The following is a 12528-nucleotide window of genomic DNA, read 5'->3' as shown; positions in this document are numbered from 1 at the left end:
GACACGCACTGGTCACCCGCCTGTGCAGCAGGCCAGACTTCCGGGCTTGGCGCTGGCCCGCAGCCCAGTACTCTCAGGGCAGCACCGGACACTGTGGCTCCTGCTGTCCTCGTGTCCTGGGACCTGGGGACCACGAGCTCCTGGGAAGAATCAGTTCCCACGTCCCCAGATCTTTACCTCATCCCACTGGTTTGACTCTGTCTGTCTTGATACTGAAAATGTGATTCCTGAAAACGTTCACGCCATCATCTGCCTTCTGCTATCATCTGTACAAAATACTTTCCGAAGAATAATGGTCATCTTTGACCGAGAACAAGACCGGCCTGGGACGCTGACAGGCTCTTAGACCACGTCCCTCAGGATGCAGAACGTGGCCTGGCCCCTGCCCAACCTGCCTCCTCGGCGCCCTCGGGCCAGGTTCATCCTCTGCCGCTCCTCACGTGGGTCCAGCCCAGCCTGGCGGGGGCCCTGGCCTGGCCCTGGAGACAGACAGAGACCCACTTGCTAAGCCAGCATGGCTGAAGGTCCCGAGGCTTTGGGAAAGTTCCCGGGGCTGGAAATGCCTCAGCCTGGCGGCTCCGTGTTGCCCTGCGCTCGACTCCCAAACCAAAGCCAGGGGCGGGCACCCTGGGCTCTGTCAAACCCGTAGTGCTTGGATCTCGCTTGGCTGGCCTCCTGGGCACAGCGGGAATGGACATGTTGAGAGGCAGTGGGAAGATAAGGGCGCCTGGCAGGGGCTGCTCCTCGGACGCCGCTCCCTCGGGGGCAGGGGGAAGGCCCGCGGTGGAGGGTCCGCACCTGCCACGTCCCTCCCTCCGGACATAAACCTGCCGGGTGTTCAAGGCTCTGCTGCCGTCTGCCTGCATTTATTCCCCAGAGCTCAGCATCCGCGTGAGATGCGCAGAGGGCCCGCTGAGGAGACCCCGGGGGTCGGGCGGGCTTGAAACGGCCGCAGAAATGTCAGGGCTGACACCGCGACACCTCAGGGCCCACGCGCCCCCTGCGCCACCCCCCGCCCCGCCCCCCTGTTCTGTGACGTGAGGCTGCTGCCCCCTCAGGGCTCCGCCCGAGGACGGAGGCCTGAGCTCCCCGTGGGAGCCAAGGTGGGCAGCTGCCCGCTGGACCCTGTGCTGTGAGGGGGTGGAGCCCAGGGAGGGCGTGGCGAGGAGGAAGGGGGAGCCCAGGCCCCACGAGCGACGACAGCCCATTTCGGGGAGGCCCGGACCAGTGTCCCCGGACAGAGAGCCCACCCCAGGGCTGGTCGGGAGCGTGGACGCCACAACAGCAGGGCTGTCCCAAGGGAGCCGGGCCTGCCTCTGCCAGTGCCTGAGGTCCCCCAGACGCCCTCGGATGCTGGGACCACCCGTGAGGCCCCCAGAGTTGTCCACGTCCTGGCCCCCTACGCAGGCCCAGTGTCACCCCCGTGGAGAGGGGCAGGAGTGCAGTAACGCGCAGCCCTTAGCACGCGGCCTTTACCGCGCAACCCTAGTTACTAGGCAACGGTTACCGCGAGACCGCTAACGCGGGCTGTTCAGAGCGGTGGTTAGAGGTCCCGCTAGGCCGGCGGTCGGCGGGGCGGTGGGCCTCCGGTGCAGAGCGAGGTAAGAGGCGGATGGCGGCCTTCTCTCCGGGGCTCTCCAGACCCTCCGGCCTCGGGCTGGCGGCTGGCGGGTGAGCTGCGGGCCTGGGCACAGGCTGGGGGTATGCCCTGCAGGGCTCCGCAGCCCTCGCCAAGGCCGCCCACTGGCGGGGCGGAGGCCTTGAGGCGGCCGTGAGCCTCTCCGCCATCCCCGCCTCTGCGACCTAATGGCAGCGGCAGTCTGCGTGGGTCTCAGCCCGGGGGACCTGGCACCCTCCCCCCCCCACCCCCGTGTGGGCGGCCCGAGGAGCCTGAGGGCCGGCTGGGTGCTGGGCGCCTGGCTCCCTCAGTGATGACGGCTGGGCAGGGTCTGGGGACCCGGCCCGAGGGTGCCGCCAGCTGAGATCTGCCTCTTCAGCCTGGGCACTGGCGGGAGGACCCAGGCTGGGTGCTGGACAGACGCTCCAGGGCAGGGTAACCACACCCCGGCAGGGACCCCCGTCTCTTAGCCCGGACCTGGACCTCGGTGGGCGAAAGTTGAGCCTTGGGACCTTCGCTTTTTCCTGTCAGAACAGGCAGTACCGTTTGTTTGGTGGAGACTTACAGGATCGTCGTGACCTGACTGTGACCTAACCTCAAGAACAAAGGATCTGCAGATCAAAACTACAATGAGATATCATCTCACACCGGTCACAATGGCCATCATCACAAAATCTAGGAACAATAAATACTGGAGAGTACTGGAGAGGGTGTGGAGAAAAGGGAACACTCTTGCACTGTTGGTGGGAATGTGAATTGGTACAGCCACTCTGGAGAACAGTATGGAGGTGCCTTAAAAAACTACAAATAGAGCTACCATGTGACCCAGCAATCCCACTACTGAGCGTATACCCTGAGAAAACCGTAATTCAAAAAGAGTCATGTACCACAGTGTTCACTGCAGCTCTATTTATGATAGCCAGGACATGGAAGCAACCTAAGTGTCCATCACCAGATGAATGGATAAAGAAGATGTGGCACATATATACAATGGAATATTACTCAGCTATAAAAAGAAACGAAATTGAGTTATTTGTAGTGAGGTGGATGGACCTAGAGTCTGTCATACAGAGTGAAGTAAGTCAGAAAGAAAAACAAATACCGTATGCTAACACACATATATGGAATGTAAGAAAAAAGAAAAGGTCACGAAGAACCTAGGGGTAAGACGGGAATGAAGACACAGACCTACTAGAGAATGGACTTGAGGACACAGGGAGGGGGCAGGGTAGGCTGGGGCGAGGTGAGAGAGTGGCATGGACATATATACACCACCAAACGTAAAATAGGTAGCTAGTGGGAAGCAGCCGCATAGCTCAGGGAGATCAGCTATGGGAACATATGTATATGTATAACTGATTAACTCTGTTATAAAGCAGAAACTAACACACCATTGTAAAGCAATTATACTCCAATAAAGATGTTAAAAAACAAAAAACAAAACATAAAAGAACAAAGGGTCTGACACCAAGAAGTCTGCAACAACTACCCACGCCCCTCTCTCACCTTTCCCGTAAGAGGGCTCTGCCGAAAGCTTTCCAGGAGTTGGAGGCCTTCCAGGGGGGGTGGAGTCAGAGTGACGGGGGGGGGGGGGGGGGGTTGGCTCTGCCTCCTTCATTGCGAGCAGGCTGGCTGACTCTTCGCACGCCCTCTTGCCCGCGTGGTCTCCAGCAGGATTGCTAAGGGGGCTGCTGGGGTAGAGAGCTGGTCATTCTTTCACTGCTTACTTCTTCATTCTTACTTCTTTTCATCTAGGAAAAGAATCAGCGCAGTAGACAAGGCGAGGTGTGCGTTCAGGAGAGCACAAGTCAGGAGTTACTTTCAGTTGCCTGGTGATCTCATTCCTATAATTAGGTTCTTTTAAGTGTAGAGGGGACAGAAGTGGGCAAACAGGAAAGGGGGGAAAGGGCTGCTTTCCGTGTGCCAAACATCTGAAAAACTCTGAATCCCGACACGCTTCTCACGGGGGCGTCTGGATGTGGGACTGGGCCCATCTTACTTAGGGCTCGGAAGGAGGTGGAGGTGGGCCCTGGGACCCTCAGGGCCGGCAGCCTCCTCGGGCCGGGCTGTCTTTGGTGACCAATTTGGGCTCTTCAGTGGTTACTGGTTTATTCAAACTCGTTACTTCCATTTGATGACCTGGGATCTTCTGTAAAACCGTGCACTTCATCCAGGTTCCAGGTTTATTTGCACAGTCCCTTATCAATCTTGCCTGTGCATCTGGTTAAAGTACCCTTTTGTTTAGCTTCTCCTTTCCTGGTGGCTGGCTGGACCCGCCCTCACGGGCCTCCACCTAGCTGTTCTCCTAACGCCCGCCTGGGCACCCCCGTCCTCACCCGGCTCCAAACCCTGGGTCCTTTCTTCTTTGGCTTCATTTCTTAAGCCGGGGGTGACTGGAGCACGGTGTCTGCTCCCTGTTTCCCCACTGGCCAACGGGTTCCTGAGCTTTGGAACTTGGGGCCCTCCTGTGCCCCTACACAGCGGCTTTTCTTTCCTCAGGAGGCAGCTCTTCCTTTGATATTCCAGTTGTAGGTGCCCAGGCCCCGCTTATACCTTATTATTATCTATTCTGATGGATTGTGACTTGCGTTTTCCTGTTAAATCACACGTTCTCTGAGATCAGTACCGCTATCCGGCTTCTGGGGTTGGTATTTATTTATTTATTTATAATTAATTATTTTATTTATTTATCTCTGGCTGCGTTGGGTCTTCGTTGCTGCGCGCGGGCTTTCTCTAGTCGCAGCGAGCGGGGGCTACTCTTCGTTGCGGTGCGCAGGCTTCTCATTGCGGTGGCTTCTCTTGTTGTGGCACACTTGCTGTAGGCGTGGGGGCTTCAGTAGTTGTGGTGCGTGGGCTCAGTAGTTGTGGCTTGTGGGCTCTAGAGTGCAGGCTCAGTAGTTGTGGCGCATGGGCTTTAGTTGCTCCATGGTATGTGGGATCTTCCCAGACCAGGGCTCAAACCCGTGTCCCCTGCATTGACAGGCGGATTCCCAACCACTGCACCACCAGGGAAGTCCCTGGGGTTGGTATTTAAATGGTCCATCCCTGGGTTCCTTCATCCCCCTCCCACCCACCCCCATGTGGCTTTGCTCTCTCTTGTGAGCAGCACAGCTGGATCTGGTGTTTTAAACTCCTGTCTCTCTTTTTTAAAAAAAAAATTTATTTATTTATTATTTCTGGCTGCGTTGGGTCTTTGTTGCTGCACGCGGGCTTTCTCTAGTTGCGGCGAGTGGGGGCTACTCTTCGTTGCAGTGTGCGGGCTTCTCATTGTGGTGGCTTCTCTTGTTGTGGAGCACAGGCTCTAGGTGCGTGGGCTTCAGTAGTTGTAGCACACAACCTCAGTGGTTGTGGCTTGCGGGCTCTAGAGCGCAGGCTCAGTAGTTGTGGCACACGGGCTTAGTTGCTCCGCGGCATGTGGGATCTTCCTGGACCAGGGCTCGAACCCGTGTCCCCTGCATTGGCAGGCGGATTCTTAACCACTGCGACAGAAGTCCCTCTGTCTCTCCTTCAGTGAGCAAATGTAGTCCATTTATTATGATTATTGATGTCTTTAGACTTATTTCTACAATCCCCATTTGCATTTTCTGCCACCACCTTAGGGATATGGCATTTGTTGTTTTGCCTTCTCTTTCATTGTATTGATAAACTTCTTGGGACTTTCCTAGCGGTCCAGTGGTTAAGACTTCGCCATCCAATGCAGGGGGTGCGGGTTCGAGCCCTGGTTGGGGAGCTAAGATCCCACATGCCTCATGGCCAAAAAATAAAACAGAAGCAATATTGTAACAAATTCCGTAAAGACTTAAGAAAATTCTGTACTCTTTTCTTTTTGCTTATTTGGAAATTATAAACTAAATTTCTGTTCTTTGAGCGCCTTAAAACGTTTAGATACTTGCTACAAAGTCTAAGTTGTTCGCAGTAATGCAGCACGGGGCTCCCCTACGGCTGGGATGAGGCTCCCAATACCTGCTCCTCTGCCATCTTTTTTTTTTTTTTTTTTAATCTTTATTTATTTATTTTTGGTCATGCCGTGCAGCATGTCGGATCTTCGTTCCCCGACCGGGTATCGACCCGGCGCCCCCTGCAGTGAGAGCTTGGGGTCTTAACCAGTGGACCGCCAGGGAAGTTCCTCCTCCGCGGTCTTGATATTTCTGTAGCATTTCAGTTTTGTTTTGTTTTGGACACAAAAATTAATAGGCTTTGTTTTCACGGTCAATCATTACATTTACTGACATTTGATCAACTTCTTGGCTCACCGGATTTCATTTTAATGAATAATTCTCTGCAGTAGCTGTTTCAGTAACCGCCGCGGAAGGTGTAGGTGAGTCTCTACTTTTTCTCACTCTCGAATGACAGGCTGTCTGGGCATAAGACGCGGCGCTGCTCCTCCGTGCCGGAGAGGTTTTCTTTGTCCTCAAGGCCAGTAAGTGTCTGCCTCACTCCCACGCCCCCAGGACAGAGCCCCTAGGGCCTGGGGCAGGGGCAGGGCCAGAGCACTTCTGGAAAGGTCGCGGGACCGGGGAGAGGACTGGCCAGAGGGGGAGCCAGAGCGCACTCGAGTCTGGAAGGTCGGGGTTCCAGCTCAGCAGCCTGGATGGAGAGCGTGGGGGGAGGAGCGGGGGCTCGGGGGCACCTGCCAGGTGCGCACAAGCTCCCAGCATTCAGGAGAGATCCGGGCATTAGGACCAAGGAGAGTGGCTGAAACGTGCGATTCTCCCCAGAGAAGCGAGGAGGCCGCAGGCTGGGCGAGGCCGGCGCTTCAGCCCCCGGCCTGTGCAGGCCTCTCCCTGGCCGTCCTGCCCAGGCCCTCTGTCTGGAGGAGAAAGGCCGGCAGGAAGGGCCCAGGCTCCTGAGCCCCCCAGCCCGCATCTTCCTCCTCAGCCCGCCCCTGGAGAGGGACGCACGGCGGGCCCAGGAGAGCCCGCGCGTGGGCGGTGCCTGCTGAGTGCGCCTCCCCCGCGCACAGGGGTGGAGGGGAGCGGAGAGGCAGCAGCGTGTCTGTTACAGCGCCCGATCTAATCTGAACGGCCATTAACGTGATTTATGCGGCTGCTCGGGGTTCTTTGCTCCCAAATTTGTCACCAGCTCCCTTGATGTTGATTGAGAGACAGTGGTGCTGGTGCCCAGTGGGGCGGGCTGGGGAATGCGCGGGGGCTGCGCTGCCTGGGCGGGCTTGGGGACACGTTCCTTCTGGAGCCCCCCTGGGGCCCCACATGTCCCCCTCCCCTGCCAGCACCCCTCCACCCCTCCCAGCTCTCACCCACTCTGACTGGGGAGGTGCCAAGGAGCAGCTGTGTTGGTGGAATCTCTGGGCCGCATGGGAAGAGCCATGAGGCAGATGAGGGGGGCGGTTGTCCTGCAGCCCCCAGGAGCCAGCAGTGCTGGGAGACAGCCCCCCGCCTCCCCTCCCCTCCCCCCAGACCAGGAAAGACCAGCCCCTGGGCGGCCTCATTTGCCCGGAGCCCATCACCCCAGCTTCTTCCAGACAAGGACCCTCCGCAGCCCGGGCCATGCACCAGGGTGCAGATGTGACTTGGCGCGTGAGGGCTGTGACGTGACGTGTGTGCAGGACACAGGCTCACTGAGGCCTCTCCTACGGCCCCAGGAGCCCCAAATCCAAACCGAGAGCTGCCAGGTCCCAGGCAGCTCCGCGGGTCTCCCCGACGACATTCCCGCATGCCCTGCTCCACCAGTGACTGCCGGGGCCCACGGGCACAGGCTGCCCCCCAGCCCAGCTGGGAGTGAAGACGCTGGTGAGTGGGTGATGATGGAGGCCCAGGCTGGTGTGCACGCCCTGTGGGGCTCTCGCACCCGCCGCAGGACCTGTGCCTGCCCTCCCTGATCCCAGCTCAGGCACAGCCGGCACAGCCTCCTCTACTGGTCCTCAGCGCCCTGAGACCCTGGGATGAGCAGGACGGGGGCCTACATCCCTGCCCCGGAGTCTTGGGGTGCATGCGTGCCCGGGTGCCCTGGCCCCGGCCCACGTTGGTGAAGGTTTTTACTGCAGTGGGTTTTTCCATGAAAGCCACCCTCTGGGGGTGACAGTTATGCTTACAAATTGCCTTCAAGCTTGACCACCCGAGCCCAGAGACCTCTGTTTTCTGCCCTGCCTGAACCCCCGTCAGTGTGGCCAGGCCTGCGCCCCTGAACCTCGCGGGTCCTTGCCGTGGCCCGGGGCCTGGACGGCCCTCAGGAACTCGGGATTCCGGCGGGGCAGCCTGGCTCGGCCAACGAAGGTGCCACCTGGCCGAGGCCATGCCCCCAGACCTCAGGGCCAGCACGTGGGAGGACCAGACCACTGCCTCCGCCCGGCCTTCCCTGGAGCCACACTGCCCTCTGCTGGTGCCTCCGGGCATGGCGGGAGCCACTAGGACCCCTGGTCTCCTGCTGCTCCGGTGCCTGGCGGGACCCTCCATCCCCCGTGTCAGGGCTGCTGGGCAGGAAGGGACCCCGGCCCCAGCACGTGGGGGCTTGGAGCTCAGGGACAGCCCTGGGGCAGGCTGGGACAGAGTCTGCCGCCCCAGGGCCTCCAGCCCGGCTTCCGGTTCTCATGGCCGCCGGGCCGGTGGGGGCCGCCGGTACACCCAGCTTCTCTTCTGTCTCTGTCCATCTGTCTGTCTGTCCGTCCATATTTTTGAGCACCCAAGACTTTAGAAGCGTAGTTTGAGAATGACTGTTCCGTGGTGGTGGTGGGGGGCGCCCATCACCGGGCTGCTGAACAGGCAAGGCCCCCAAACCTGCCGGCAGCCCAGACCTCTGCTGTCCTGGGAGGCCCCGCCCGGCTGTGCCCTGGCCACCAGAGGACCCAGGCAGTGACACTCTGCACTCCCCACGCTCCAGCCCACCCCACCATCCCCTCTGACCCTGGGACCCATTTAAGGGACAGGAAACCCTCTGCAGGGCCCCACTGCTCCATCCAAGCCATGGGGGCCAGGCGGGGATTCAGGGCCCCTCCAGATCCGCCCCACGTTTGCCTGCCTCCACTGAGGACCCCCGCTCGTGCCGCTTCATCACATTAGGGTCTGTCGGTGCCTGACTCCCCTGGGAGGGCAGACTTATGAGGGCTGATGCCCCAGGGCCTGGAAGGGGCCTGGCACAGGGGAACTGCGGAAGGAGGGAGGGATGGGAGTGGGGAGGAGGGGAGGGAGAGGTTGTGGGGGAGTGTCTGCCTCCACCCAGCCTCTCTCCTGACCTCCAGACCGGGCTTGAACTTGGAAAGGGCGTGGGCCCTGAAGCCAGTTGCCCAGGCTCCTGGCCAGGCCTCACCTGTATTGGCCGTGTCACCTTGGCCTCTGGGTCCTTGCCTGGTAAAATGAGGCCCCAGAGGGACAGTCCACGTGTGGGGTGAGATCAGTGCCTGGGCCTCCCGGAGCACACTGCTACCCTTGACTGTGGTTACCTGCGGCTATCCACTGGGCACCTCCACCCGGATGAGCACAGGCACCCAGTTCATATCTACGAGGACCCTGTGCTCCGCCCAGGCCAATGCCTCGTGTCTGGGTCACGTCCTTCCTGTTCGGTCCTCCTGAACCCCCAGGCATTCTGCTCCCTCCCTTCTGTGTCTCATCCTGGACATGGGAGCCTGAACCCCGGGCGCGCAGCCCGAGAAGTTGCGTTCACCTGGCCGTCCCCTGGCCACACGGCGCTAGCTGACCCTCGCCTGCACAATGGGTGTGTGCATGGGAGCCCCGGGTGGGCTGTGCTGGGGCGCGGGGTCATGCGATTATCCCAGTGAGCCCAGCGAGCAAACGCCTGCTGAATACCAGCTGAGTGGCCCAGGTGCTCACCCGGCCACACCGCCAGAACAGTTATTGCAGACTTAGCGGCTGAAACACCACAGCTTTATCTCACTGTTTCTTTTTTTTTTTTTGGCTGCGTTGGGTCTTTATTGCGGTGCGCGGACTTCTCCTTGCAGTGGCTTCTCGTTGCAGAGCACGGGCTCTAGGCACACGGGCTTCAGTAGTTGTGGCACGTGGGCTCTAGAGCGCAGGCTCAGTAGCTGTGGCGCACGGGCTTAGTTGCTCCGCAGCACGTGGGATCTTCCCAGACCACGGCTCGAACCCGTGTCCCCTGCATTGGCAGGCGGATTCTTAACCGCTGCGCCACCAGGGAAGCCCCTCACTGTTTCTTTAGGTCCGTCGTCTGAGTGGGCTCTACCGAGTCGTCTGTTCCCGGTCACGTGGGGTGAAGGCTCTGTGTCTGCCGGGCTGGCTCTTACCTGGAGCTCAGGGGACAACTTTCTTCAAACTCCTCCAGGTCCTTGGCAGACTCGGGCTCCTCAGGGTTGTAGGACTGAGGGCCCCATTTCCGCTGACTCTGGGTCTCCCTCTCCTGCACCCACGTGTCTGTCCGCCTGGCACCTGAAATCTCTCTGGTTTCCTCTCTTGCTGCATTTCTCTGGCTCCAGCTGACCGTTTAAGGGGCAGCACGTTCTCTGCTCTTAAGGGCTTCTGTGAATAGGTGAGGCTGGTCCAGGCAATCCAGGACCCCCTCCCCACCTCAGGGTCCCTCTGTCAAGGAACGTGACGTCTTCACAGGTTCAGGGAGGCCATCCCTGCCATGCCTGCTAGGCCACAGTGTCCTCATCTGCACGTGGACTGAGGCCCCTGCTTCATAGGACTATGGGGACTAAACACTGGGCCTTATTGGGGGTGTATTTGTGTGCAATTTTATCTAAGCCTGCACACTTTTACACATAATTCTTTTTTTAATATTTATTTATTTTTGGCTGTGTCAGGTCTTAGTTGTGGCACGCGGGCTTCTCTCTCGTTGTGGTGCGCAGGCTTAGTTACCCCGCAGCATGTGGGATCTTAGTTCCCCGACCAGGGATCGAACCCACATCCCCTGCATTGGAAGGCAGATTCTTAACCACTGGCCCGCCAGGGAAGTCCCCATAATGATTCTTATTACACTACAATTACGGTATTGTTCTAATGTAACTGCACTTTATTTCTAAAGTTATAACAGCTTCACTTCTCTGCTGAAAGTCTCGGTGCCCCCCTTTTATCAAGAGAAAGTTGAAAATCCCTAGATGGGTGGATGAACCGCCAGGGCTGGAACGCCCCCTCCCACACCCCACACCCCCTCACCCAACGCTCCCTCACAATCCTACCCCAGTCCGGTGGAGCCACTGCCCTCCTCCCAGCTCACAGGTGCCCAACCGTGTCCCACCAGAGACAGAGGAGGCCACCCAGGGAGGGGAGGTCATGGCCCCACTGGGCTGGGCGGCGGGACCCGCACCTCAGGCCCCTCCCACTCGCACAGGACCCGAGGGAGGGTCCGCTGGTGGTGAAGGGTTGAACCCGGGGGTTGGCGGCCTGGTAAGCGGAGGGGGCGCCTGGAGGGTCCGTCGCCTTGAGTCCACCAGGAATAAGGGCTCTTCTGGAGGAGCCGGTCCACGGGCAAGGAAGGCCAACTGGCCCTTGCAGCCTGGGGTGGACCAGCGCCGGACGGGACCTCGGGGCTCAGACACAAGAGGTCAGCGGAGACAACTTCCTGCACAGGGCCCAGAGCCAGACTGGACCCCAGGCTTCCGCGTCCCCAGCCCCGGCTGCCCGGGAACGAGACTGGGGGGCGAGGCCGTGGGGGGGGGGTCCTAACCAGCCTGGGGACCACGCCCCTCCCCCAGGGACTCCTCCTGCTTTCCGGGCTCTCCCATGACCAGACCCAGCTTACACTCCCCCTTGGAGCACCCCCGCACCCGGGAGGTTGTTGAGGGGGACACAGATGGCCGAGAGGAGGGATGGCCTAGCTGAGCCCCTGCCCCCGTCTACTTCACCCTCTACCTGTTCAGGGGGCAGAAACCCAAAAACATTCAGAGGGCTCCTCCACCCGGGTTTGGGGTCTGACCTCAGAGGCAGGACGTGGCCTCCAGGAGCTGCTCAGCCCCAGGGCCTCCGAGCCTGCAGCTGGAAGGATCTCCCGCCCTCCACCCCCACCTTGGAGCGGTGAGTGCCAGGGACACAGTCTCTGCCGGAGCCCCTGCCCTCACCCCTATCCCCGGCAGCCTGGCCTCCTTCCAAGCAGGCCTAGGGCACAGATGGTGCCGCACCTGCTCAGCTGCCCCGCAATCTGGAGAGGAGAGCAGAGGCCCCTGTGCCTGCTCCTGCTGCAGAGAAGACCGGCTCTCGGAGAGGACACTCCCCACTTCCCTGCCCAGAAGACGGCTCGAGGTCCGCAGGGCCGCCCCCGCCCTCCCAGCCCTCCCCTGGTTCTGAGCCGCAGGCTGCCCAGGAGCGCAGGGGCTTGGAGGGGAGAGATAGCCTCCCCCTTCCACCAGGTAGTTACCAACCAAGTAACTGCCAACCGAGGAGGAAGGAAGGGGCGGGTAGAGCTGGGCACCGGGCCAGGTCTGTGCCTGTCCTTCCTGTGTGCTAGCCCTGGGGGTCAGCAGTGGACAACCTGCCCTGGGGGGCTCCACCCCTGAGCGGGAGACAGTAAAGGGACACAGCAAATGTGATCCAAGCCCTCAAGGCAGCGAGAGGCTGGCCTTGGGGAGAGCCGGACAGGCAGTCCTGGCGAGGGCATGGCCGGCCAGTGCAAAGGCACTGAGGCAGGAGAGTGCCTGGTGCTCAGAATGAATGAGGGAATCCACCCTAGTCCCCAGCCCCCACCCGCCGCTGCCTTTCTGACGGCCTCCTTCCTGGAGCCCCGCATCCAGCCTGGGACGGTGCCCGACCCCTGCTCCGCCCCCGACACATGCTGTCAGTCACATGTGCTGTCACTCAGCCGCCCCCCCGCCCCCCGCCCCGCCCATGTGCTGTCACTCAGCCCCCACGCCCCGCCCTACACACTTGCTGTAACTCAGCCGCCCCCACGCCCCGCCCATATGCTGTAACTCGGCCCCCCCACGCCCCGCCCCACACACGTGCTGTCACTCAGCCCCCACGCCCCGCCCAGCTTCGCCCCCGCAC

The 12528-nt window shown here is 60.2% G+C and overlaps 1 protein-coding gene across 1 annotated transcript in view; it reads left to right on the top strand.

Moving 5' to 3' along the window:
• ACSF3 (acyl-CoA synthetase family member 3) overlaps positions 1 to 5858 on the top strand; it is a 66054-nt gene extending 60196 nt beyond the window's left edge. The window contains exon 11 of the mRNA XM_049702833.1: positions 5652 to 5858. Within this exon, the coding sequence (XP_049558790.1) occupies positions 5652 to 5721 (70 nt within the window). The 3' untranslated portion in view covers positions 5722 to 5858. The remainder of the gene's footprint in view (positions 1 to 5651) is intronic.
• The last annotated feature ends 6670 nt before the right edge of the window (positions 5859 to 12528 follow it).

The sequence above is a fragment of the Orcinus orca genome, chromosome 20, assembly GCF_937001465.1.
Source record: "Orcinus orca chromosome 20, mOrcOrc1.1, whole genome shotgun sequence".
Taxonomy (NCBI): domain Eukaryota; kingdom Metazoa; phylum Chordata; class Mammalia; order Artiodactyla; family Delphinidae; genus Orcinus; species Orcinus orca.
The sequence above is the reverse complement of the archived record's forward strand: the minus strand, read 5'-3'. Positions and strand labels throughout refer to the sequence as shown.